The sequence below is a fragment of the Micropterus salmoides genome, unplaced genomic scaffold, assembly GCF_014851395.1.
Source record: "Micropterus salmoides isolate LMB-PRFRI ecotype aquatic unplaced genomic scaffold, ASM1485139v1 Ms_hic_scaffold_2, whole genome shotgun sequence".
Lineage (NCBI taxonomy): Eukaryota > Metazoa > Chordata > Actinopteri > Centrarchiformes > Centrarchidae > Micropterus > Micropterus salmoides.
Window position 1 is genome coordinate 48,355,183 of NW_024041150.1, and position 10,746 is coordinate 48,365,928.

The 10,746-nt window shown below is 44.1% G+C and overlaps 1 protein-coding gene across 2 annotated transcripts; it reads left to right on the forward strand.

The window, feature by feature from the left end:
- Positions 1 to 1,255: 1,255 nt before the first annotated feature.
- Positions 1,256 to 10,450, forward strand: LOC119913139 (coxsackievirus and adenovirus receptor homolog). 2 transcript variants are annotated; one of them, XM_038732463.1, is made up of 4 exons: positions 1,256 to 2,223; positions 3,842 to 4,177; positions 4,810 to 5,148; positions 8,805 to 10,450. In XM_038732463.1, the coding sequence occupies exons 1-4, from the start codon at positions 2,154 to 2,156 to the stop codon at positions 9,005 to 9,007; spliced, it is 948 nt and encodes a 315-aa protein (XP_038588391.1). In that variant the 5' UTR covers positions 1,256 to 2,153; the 3' UTR covers positions 9,008 to 10,450. The 2 variants fall into 2 exon arrangements, with proteins under 2 accessions (XP_038588391.1, XP_038588392.1); XM_038732464.1 differs by having other exon boundaries at positions 3,972 to 4,177.
- The last annotated feature ends 296 nt before the right edge of the window (positions 10,451 to 10,746 follow it).

Here is a 10,746-nt window from a genome sequence, read left to right on the forward strand (position 1 = left end):
TGTGCTGCTCTGTCTTAATAAAGTTATATTTGTCTTAGCATAGTCTGATTATACGTGAGGTGGTGCTTTCCATTGCTGTCATCACTGACTTACCTTACCCAGGGTATACACAGGAATCCTGCAGTAAAAATACCTTTAAAGACCTGTTTCAAGACCTTTCAACATATTTTAAGACTGCTGCGCAACTCTGATCTGTAACCAGTTAAGTCAGCGACGCACCTTTAAAAGGGGAATTGTGGAGTTTTGAAAAGGAATTTAAACAGATTTATAACATTGTTATGGTCTGTATGTGAGCAGGTTGTAACTTCACCTAAAAATTGAGGCGTTCACCAACTTTCTCAGTTGCCTCTCACAGCCTGTATAGGACTACTGTTTCTATGTGAAGGACTGGTTGGATTCACTGTGAAAACCCATTGTCTGACACAGACTGTGTGCAACATTACTGCAAAGCTTGCATGCAGTGAAAACTTTCATCGCCCACTTGATCAATACTACAGAATTCAAAAAGGCCAGAAGGGAACAAAGCTGAAGAGAATAAACTGAGTATTAAATAACATTGTCTATGGTGATGGATATTCGTATCACATTATAACGTTTGTGTCCACCTTGTGTAGCCCTTAATATCATCAATCTTGTATTTTATATACTTTTGTTGTTAATCTCTCAGTATTGTTGAAAATGAATCACTGTTGTTGGATATTAGGCTTTAGATGGCATCAATATTTATATTAAATAATTATTAATCAACATATTATTATTATTTAATAATGAAGTGAGAGACTGTAGGTGGTAAAAAAACAACTAATAGATATCACTGTGAAACTTTCCTAGTTGATTACTTATATTAAGAAAATATTTTTTTGTATTACAGGTTTTCTGAAATGTTATGTTTAAATATGCAAATGAGACAGTTAATTATAAAGTGATCAACTAACATATGATTATAGCCATGAAATGAAATGATTATGATTAACGAAATTAAGGAGATCATGATTTTTAATAGTATTGATACAAATGTGTGTGGAAGAGTAAAAGAAGTGAAGAATCATGTTGAGATATGTTGAACTTGTTGTGAAATACTGAAATGGGTGTAACAGTCTTCATCGGGAGAGAAGGGTCAGCAAGGGAAAATGAAACGGTCAAGTAAGGAGAGCTTTGGCCCAACTCACGTAAACAGGAAAAGGGTTGTGGCTGATTTGACAGGAAAACTCAGCTACGGAGTAGGATAAATAAAAGGAGTCAGGAAGAGATTGGGGTTATTCCTCGGCAGACCTCACAGACATTGGACTCGGAGCAGGACCAAGCGGACCAAGAGCCTAAGACAAGAGTTGGAGATTTGAACAGCAGACAACTAGAGACTTCTTCAGAGTTTTCTTCAGTGGACTTCAAGAGATTGAGCCACAGAGGACAACCACAACAACCAAACCAAGTTTCTACAAGATTCTACAGATCCACAGAAGAGGGAAAGATCTCCTTGGCCAAGACGACGCCTTCTCCTCCCTTTCTCTCCAAAAAGAAGACATCTAAATCACTCAAGCTCAGCTATTATAATCAGATTTTGAATTTTAAACATTTTATCATTTTACTTAGTATCAATCAGAGAGCTGTCGTTAACGGGTGTGGCTGGGGTGATATTTGGCTCTAGGGCCAATTCAGAGTAAGCAGGGTAGGCGTTCGGAAGAAGACAGTTAGAAGCTAGGCGAATCTCTTCGACAGCAGCTTAAACAGTCCTCAGTTATACCTAATAGGGTAATACCCACAGGCCTAGAGGATCGGGCCCTTTAAGACGGAGAGCTGGTCCAGTACCTCCTGAACAGGGGTAACTCGGGATCTAACATCATGCATTGGGACACCATTCTTTGGGTTCCTGGGAGAGGACTCACTTCTCACTCACTTGACAAAAGTTCAGCCAAGATCACAAATAAACAACCTCACGCAGACGTCAGAAATTACGTGTCACCTTCCCCGCTCCCTCGGCAGTGCGGGTCCACTGTAAAAGAAAAGGAAGAAGCATTCAGTCTGGTCATCACCTTCATCATCTCTGCTTCTAAATATGTGACCTAACCTGACAACGATCGAGAGATTATCACTGTAGATCACCGTAGGCGGTCCGCTGTCAACAGAAACTACAGAGAAGAAAGAATAAGTCAGTCATGGTCGCTTTAACATGGCCGCCATTCGTGGCTTTGTTCGCATGTTCATGGATCGTTGTTCTGTGTCAAGGTAAGAGGAGTGTGTGCCCGTGTGGTAGGTCTGGGGTGATTCAAAGATGTCACTGATTACGGAAATACAACGATTCGCATAACGTGTGTCAACTCATCAGCTAGACGATCTGTTCTCCAACCATCTAAAGTTCAGAAGTATTTTAGAGAGACACTGAACAAAATGGCGCTCTGTGAAGAGGAAATAGTTTCACTGCAGCACAACTGCTGTGCACGAACACGTGGAGTGAAAGAATCTCGGAGCACATGATCAAGACGACAGCACCACAAATCTGCTTTACCTTTTAGTTTCCACACAAGCCTGCTACATTATCAGCACGAGCAGCATGTTTCTGTTTGTCACTTAAAACAGATTTTATGTATGTATTTGTTTATTGCCTCCATGTTAAAAGCAATTTCTGCCCCGCTGCTGTCATGGTGACGTAATGTTGCACCATGTGTCATCTAACATTTCCTGTTTATTAAACGGCCACGTGTGAGCGAGAAAACAGCTGAAAGCAACATTGCACATTACATTGTGAATCGTTTCAGTTGTTTATTTGTTCCACACTGATGCATATCTGTGATTATCTTACTGCATGTTACGCTAGTGATGAAATAAATCCATGTTAGGAACATATGAAGATTCAGTATATGTAGTACTTAATGTCAGTTATTATTATTTTTAATATCATGACACAGCAACTGTGAAATTAGACTCACTGTTTAATGATCATTACAGGGAGGGAAATGTGTCAAACTTCCTGTATTCCTGTGAACTTTGTTAGTATACTAAGTGTCCTACAGTTATTACAGTAATTATAATAACTGTTGTTGTAACTTATTCATTCAGTTCTATTTACAACATGTTCATTATATTATTGACTCAAATATATTTACTGGACTTTGACTCTGCAGGCTGCTGGATAAGTTTGTAACCTCCTAAAGTTTATTATGAGCTGACTTGTGAACAGAGTCTCCACCTCTGACCTCTGTTCCTCTCCAGCACTGTAGTTTACTGTGTGGACGGATGGACAGCAGAGACCAACATGTGTCCTCTCCCCTCTCGTGGTGTCTGTCCATGCAGATCCAGCAGCTTCATTTGTCTCTCTGAGACGTAAAGCAGTTTCATACTGTAGGGACTCTTTCCTCAGTAGAAGTAGTTCAGACACAGTCTGAGTAGAGGACGGACAGACTGGGGACACATTTGGAAAACAAGGACAAAGATTCAAAGCTTCTAGGAAATAATAAACTTCACATGTTTAATATTTCAGCTGTTTGTTCAGGGACAGAAATGCTGATGTCTGTATTCAGATGGGAAATAATATCAATAATCAATAATCTCCAAACAAGCAGAAAGCAGATGAAAGTAAAATGTCTCCTGTCTGATGGTGCGGAGGACGACTTGACTGACAGCTGTAGAAATGAGCAACATGAAGTCAGCGTGCAGCTGCAGCAGAGGAGTTAGTCTCTCCTTTCTGCAGCTGGGACTCAAGTTGTCTGAGAACAGGGTTTGAAATGCTGCTGAGTTCACATGTGCTGTTTTATAGAGACCTGATCTCTGCTGCTTCCATCAAAAGATGTTTGAACAACAGGAAACATTACAAGTCCTGACTGGAGGCTTTTCTCTTTCTGTTCAGAGACACAGGAGCTGAAGGTGAAGCCTGGAGAGGACGCCATTCTTCAGTGTCGGGGTCACAGAGGTGCTACCATAGACCTGATAAAGTGGATCAGACCTGACATGAAGTCAGATGATTATGTCTTCTTCAGAGACGGCAGCTCAAATGAAAACAACCAGCATGAATCTTATCGTGGTCGAGTGGAGCTGAGAGATCCAGAGATGAAGGACGGAGACGCTTCTGTGATTCTGAAGAACGTCAACATCAACGACGCTGGAACATATGAGTGTCAGATTAGAGAGAAAAATGAGAAAGGCAAAGCTGAACTCGTCACCATCGTCAACATGACAGTCTCAGGTGAGTGTGTAGAGCTCAGAGTGTCTCTTTGTCTCTCAGGTGAGCCTGTAGAGCTCAGAGTGTCTCTTTATCTCTCAGGTGAGCCTGTAGAGCTCAGAGTGTCTCTTTGTCTCTCAGGTGAGTGAATAGAGCTCAGAGTGTCTCTTTGTCTCTCAGGTGAGCCTGTAGAGCTCAGAGTGTCTCTTTGTCTCTCAGGTGAGTGAATAGAGCTCAGAGTGTCTCGTTGTCTCTAAGGTCAGCATGTAGAGCTCAGAGTGTCTCTTTGTCTCTCAGGTGAGTGAGTAGAGCTCAGAGTGTCTCGTTGTCTCTAAGGTCAGCATGTAGAGCTCAGAGTGTCTCTTTGTCTCTCAGGTGAGTGAGTAGAGCTCAGAGTGTCTCTTTGTCTAAGGTGTGTTTATAGAGCTCAGAGTGTCTCTTTGTCTCTCAGGTGAGTGAGTAGAGCTCAGAGTGTCTCTTTGTCTAAGGTGTGTTTAGAGAGCTCAGAGTGTCCCTTTGTCTCTCAGGTGAGTTTGTAGAGCTCAGAGTGTCTCGTTGTCTCTCAGGTGAGTTTGTAGAGCTGCTTCCATCAAAAGATATTTGAACAACAGGAAACATTACAAGTCCTGACTGGAGGCTTTTCTCTTTCTGTTCAGAGACACAGGAGCTGAAGGTGAATCCTGGAGAGGACGCCACTCTTCAGTGTCAGGGTCACAGAGGTGCTGACATAGAAGTGATAAAGTGGATCAGACCTGACGTGAAGTCAGATGATTATGTCTTCTTCTTCAGAGACGGCAGCTCAAATGAAAACAACCAGCATGAATCTTATCGTGGTCGAGTGGAGCTGAGAGATCCAGAGATGAAAGACGGAGACGCTTCTGTGATTCTGAAGAACGTCAACATCAACGACGCTGGAACATATGAGTGTCAGATTAGAGAGAAAAATGAGAAAGGCAAAGCTGAACTCGTCACCATCGTCAACATGAGAGTCTCAGGTGAGTGTGTAGAGCTCAGAGTGTCTCATTGTCTCTCAGGTCAACATGTAGAGCTCAGAGTGTCTCTTTTTCTCTCAGTTGAGTTTGTAGAGCTCAGAGTGTCACGTTGTCTCTCAGGTCAGCATGTAGAGCTCAGAGTGTCTCTTTGTCTCTCAGTTGAGTTTGTAGAGCTCAGAGTGTCTCGTTGTCTCTCAGGTCAGCATGTAGAGCTCACAGTGTCTCGTTGTCTCAGGTGTGTTCATAGAGCTCAGAGTGTCCCTGTGTCTCTCAGGTGAGTTTGTAGAGCTCAGAGTGTCTCGTTGTCTCTCAGGTCAACATGTAGAGCTCAGAGTGTCTCATTGTCTCTCAGGTCAGCATGTAGAGCTCAGAGTGTCTCGTTGTCTCTCAGGTGAGTTTGTAGAGCTCAGAGAGTCTCTTTGTCTCTCAGGTGAGCGTGTAGAGATCAGAGTGTCTCGTTGTCACAGGTGTGTTCATAGAGCTCAGAGTGTCTCGTTGTCTCTCAGGTGAGTTTGTAGAGCTCAGAGAGTCTCTTTGTCTCTCAGGTGAGCGTGTAGAGCTCAGAGAGTCTCGTTGTCTCTAAGGTCAGCATGTAGAGCTCAGAGTGTCTCTTTGTCTCTCAGGTCAGCATGTAGAGCTCAGAGTGTCTCATTGTCTCTCAGGTCAGCATGTAGAGCTCAGAGTGTCTCGTTGTCTCAGGTGTGTTCATAGAGCTCAGAGTGTCCCTGTGTCTCTCAGGTGAGTTTGTAGAGCTCAGAGTGTCTCGTTGTCTCTCAGGTCAACATGTAGAGCTCAGAGTGTCTCGTTGTCTCTCAGGTCAGCATGTAGAGCTCAGAGTGTCTCGTTGTCTCTCAGGTGAGTTGGTAGAGCTCAGAGTGTCTCGTTGTCTCTCAGGTCAGCATGTAGAGCTCAGAGTGTCTCGTTGTCTCTCAGGTGAGTTGGTAGAGCTCAGAGAGTCTCTTTGTCTCTCAGGTGAGCGTGTAGAGATCAGAGTGTCTCGTTGTCTCTAAGGTCAGCATGTAGAGCTCAGAGTGTCTCGTTGTCTCTAAGGTCAGCATGTAGAGCTCAGAGTGTCTCTTTGTCTCTCAGGTCAGCATGTAGAGCTCAGAGTGTCTCATTGTCTCTCAGGTCAACATGTAGAGGTCAGAGTGTCTCTTTGTTTCTCAGATGAGCGTGTAGAGCTCAGAGTGTCTCGTTGTTACTCAGGTGAGTGAGTAGAGCTCAAAGTGTCTCTTTGTCTCTCAGGTGAGTGTGTAGAGCTCAGAGTGTCTTGTTGTCTCTAAGGTCGACATGTAGAGCTCAGAGTGTCTATTTGTCTCTCAGGTGAGTGTGTAGAGCTCAGAGTGTCTCGTTGTCTGACAGGTCAGGATGTAGAGCTCAGAGTGTCTCTTTGTCTCTCAGGTGAGTTTGTAGAGCTCTGAGTGTCTCTTTGTCTCTCAGGTCAGCATGTAGAGGTCAGAGTGTCTCTTTGTCTCTCATTTGAGTGTGTAGAGCTCAGAGTGTCTCTTTGTCTCTCAGGTCAGCGTGTAGAGCTCAGAGTGTCTCTTTGTCTCTCAGGTGAGCCTGTAGAGCTCAGAGTGTCTCTTTGTCTCTCAGGTTAGCCTGTAGAGCTCAGAGTGTCTCTTTGTCTCTCAGGTCAGCATGTAGAGCTCAGAGTGTCTCGTTGTCTCTCAGGTGAGCGTGTAGAGCTCAGAGTGTCTCGTTGTCTCTCAGGTCAACATGTAGAGCTCAGAGTGTCTCGTTGTCTCTCAGGTCAGCATGTAGAGCTCAGAGTGTCTCGTTGTCTCTCAGGTGAGTTGGTAGAGCTCAGAGTGTCTCGTTGTCTCTCAGGTCAGCATGTAGAGCTCAGAGTGTCTCGTTGTCTCTCAGGTGAGTTGGTAGAGCTCAGAGAGTCTCTTTGTCTCTCAGGTGAGCGTGTAGAGATCAGAGTGTCTCGTTGTCTCTAAGGTCAGCATGTAGAGCTCAGAGTGTCTCTTTGTCTCTCAGGTCAGCATGTAGAGCTCAGAGTGTCTCATTGTCTCTCAGGTCAACATGTAGAGGTCAGAGTGTCTCTTTGTCTCTCAGGTGAGCGTGTAGAGCTCAGAGTGTCTCGTTGTTACTCAGGTGAGTGAGTAGAGCTCAGAGTGTCTCTTTGTCTCTCAGGTGAGTGTGTAGAGCTCAGAGTGTCTTGTTGTCTCTAAGGTCGACATGTAGAGCTCAGAGTGTCTATTTGTCTCTCAGGTGAGTGTGTAGAGCTCAGAGTGTCTCGTTGTCTGACAGGTCAGGATGTAGAGCTCAGAGTGTCTCTTTGTCTCTCAGGTGAGTTTGTAGAGCTCTGAGTGTCTCTTTGTCTCTCAGGTCAGCATGTAGAGGTCAGAGTGTCTCTTTGTCTCTCATTTGAGTGTGTAGAGCTCAGAGTGTCTCTTAGTCTCTCAGGTCAGCGTGTAGAGCTCAGAGTGTCTCTTTGTCTCTCAGGTGAGCCTGTAGAGCTCAGAGTGTCTCTTTGTCTCTCAGGTGAGCCTGTAGAGCTCAGAGTGTCACGTTGTCTCTCAGGTCAGCATGTAGAGCTCAGAGTGTCTCGTTGTCTCTCAGGTGAGCGTGTAGAGCTCAGAGTGTCTCTTTGTCTCTCAGATCAGCATGTAGAGGTCAGAGTGTCTCGTTGTCTCTCAGGTCAGGATGTATAGCTCAGAGTGTCCCTTTATCTCTCAGGTGAGTTTGTAGAGCTCAGATTCTCTCGTCGTCTCTAAAGGCGGCATGTAGAGCTCAGAGTGTCTCTTTGTCTCTCAGGTGAGTGTGTAGAGCTCAGAGTGTCTCGTTGTTTGTCAGGTCAGGATGTAGAGCTCAGAGTGTCTCTTTGTCTCTCAGGTGAGTTTGTAGAGCTCAGAGTGTCTCTTTGTCTCTCAGGTCAGCATGTAGAGGTCAGAGTGTCTCGTTGTCTCTCAGGTCAGCATGTAGAGCTCAGAGTGTCTCGTTGTCTCTCAGGTGAGCGTGTAGAGCTCAGAGTGTCTCGTTGTCTCTCACGTCAGGTTTTAGAGCTCAGAGTGTCCCTTTGTCTCTCAGGTGAGTTTGTAGAGCTCAGATTCTCTCGTCGTCTCTAAGGTCGACATGTAGAGCTCAGAGTGTCTCTTTGTCTCTCAGGTGAGTGTGTAGAGCTCAGAGTGTCTCGTTGTCTGTCAGGTCAGGATGTAGAGCTCAGAGTGTCTCTTTGTCTCTCCGGTGAGTTTGTAGAGCTCAGAGGGTCTGTTTGTCTCTCAGGTCAGCATGTAGAGGTCAGAGTGTCTTGTTGTCTCTCAGGTCAGCGTGTAGAGCTCAGAGTGTCTCGTTGTCTCTCAGGTCAGCGTGTAGAGCTCAGAGTTTCTCTTTGTCTCTCAGGTGAGCGTGTAGAGCTCAGAGTGTCTCTTTGTCTCTCAGGTCAGCGTGTAGAGCTCAGAGTGTCTCTTTGTCTCTCAGGTGAGCGTATAGAGCTCAGAGTGTCTCTTTGTCTCTCAGGTGAAGCTGCTTCCTGGTAGTTGAGCTGAGAAACATCACAGATCAGATGTTTGTGTTTTAGAAAGATGTTGCTGATGAGACTTTAGAGGAAACAGCTGCTACGAGTCATGTGATCAAAGTGCAGTAGATAATGTCTGACATTCTGTTCACCTGCTGACAGCCGATACCTCACACCTGTTTCTGCTCTGCAGGTCACACAGCTGGACACAAGGAGGGAGGAGACAAGGAGGGAGGAGGCAAGGAGAGAAATGTTGGACTGAGAGTCGGTCTGCCAGTTTGTGTGATTCTTCTTCTTCTTGGTGTTGGTGGTTTTGTGATCTTATATAACAGACCCAAAGGGAATCAACAACCTGCTATAAACAGACATGAACTGCAGAACCTGCAGAGAGATTAAGAGACCAGAGACAGCAGATGAGAATTAGTGAGGATCCAGACTGAAGTCACTCTGGTTACTGTGGGGAGCAGTGATTGGTCGTTACTCTCTGGCTGCTGATTGGTGGACTGAATGTGCTGCTGGACAGAAGAAACACATTCCTCCTGTAAAATAAACCTGAGCTGTTGACACACGTCTGATTTCACCTGGAGGCAGGTTAATGCCAGATGGGCTGACTGACCAGCAGCTCTGTGGGACAAACAATATGACCTGATGCTGGAACAGCCAGCTGATTGTTAATTACAGGAAGTGGTACAGACCGTCAGCACCTCCCCCCACCCCTTCAAGTGGATCTGTCCATCCATGTAAATACAATTAAATGGGTAAAGAACTGAAACACGCTAAACACAGAGAGAAAAATGAAAATAAATTTTTGATCAACAGTTACTGATGTCAGTGCCGCTCAACATCCTGCTAGCTGCAGTTATAACACTAACAGTCTGTTCTGGATGACGGAGCTGGACTTTGTTCCCAGTCCGACCCTGAAGAGCTCAGTCCCTGTTGTTCACTCACCGACCTGCATCAGAGGGGAAAAGATCCTGTTTGGATTCACTGCAGCTCTGTTTTCCTGCATAAGGACATTTTTCATCGTCTTCTCTGAGAGCTGCTCAGGAACTCTGACTGTGAAATGTTCTTAGACAACGATACAGATAGTCTGGACTGAAGTGGACTCATGTTTCTTTGTGGTTTGTGGTGAACTAATGTCCAACTATTCTGATAATCATTTTTCATGTAAAAACATCTGCTGGCTGTCACATGTGAAGATTTGCTGCTTGTTTGTTAATAAGTTGAGGTTTGGACACAACAAGCATTGTAAAGGTGTCACTTTGGGCTCTGAGTAACTGTGACAGCATTTCTCACAATTTACAGAATCTTTACAATCAATCGATTAATGGAGAAAATAATCAGAATGAAAATAATCATCTCATCAGCTGCAGTCTGATAGTTTAAATTGAGCTCCAGCTCAACAACTACAGCAGTAAAATGCTGATTTATATTAATTTGTGAGGAAAAATAATCTGTTGGTAGAATATTTAATAGTACAACAGTCACAGGGACATTTTACTGCTGTAATACTTCAAGTACATTTTCCTGATTGTTCTCTTTCTCTTGGACTTTTACTTCAGTAACATTTTCAATGCAGGACTTGTATTTAGTAGTGTGTTATGGGTACTTTTGCTTTAGTTTCTGTATACTTGATCCACAACTGCTTTTCTCAGTCTTTAACAAAAGGAAACTAATGATCTTGGTTATTTCTCCTGTAACCAACTTTCTGATGCTGAACTGATCTCTGCTGCAGAGACATGAGGCTGTGATGTGTCTGTTTCTGACAGCGTCCACTGTTGGCAGATATTTATGTATCTTTGACTTTAAACACAATATAAAACTAAAGTCAAAATGTTACTTGAGTCAGAGTACAGATCCATGATGTCGGTAAAACTGTATCTATGTGTTGAATGTAGGTATGTAGAATCTTAATCCACAGAGTACGTGCATGTTTTTATTTCACACAATCAGAGCTGTTGATCCTGTTAATGTTGCTTGGAGCTGGAATCAAAAGCAGCTCAACCAAAACCCTCCTGAGCTTCCAGGCAGCCGTCCGGCTTTCAGGTTACAGACAGCGAGCGTTATGTCCTCATTTTAAAACCATGAAGCTGACAGTCCAGTCTGACTCTTTATTTACATTCTAACAGACTTTA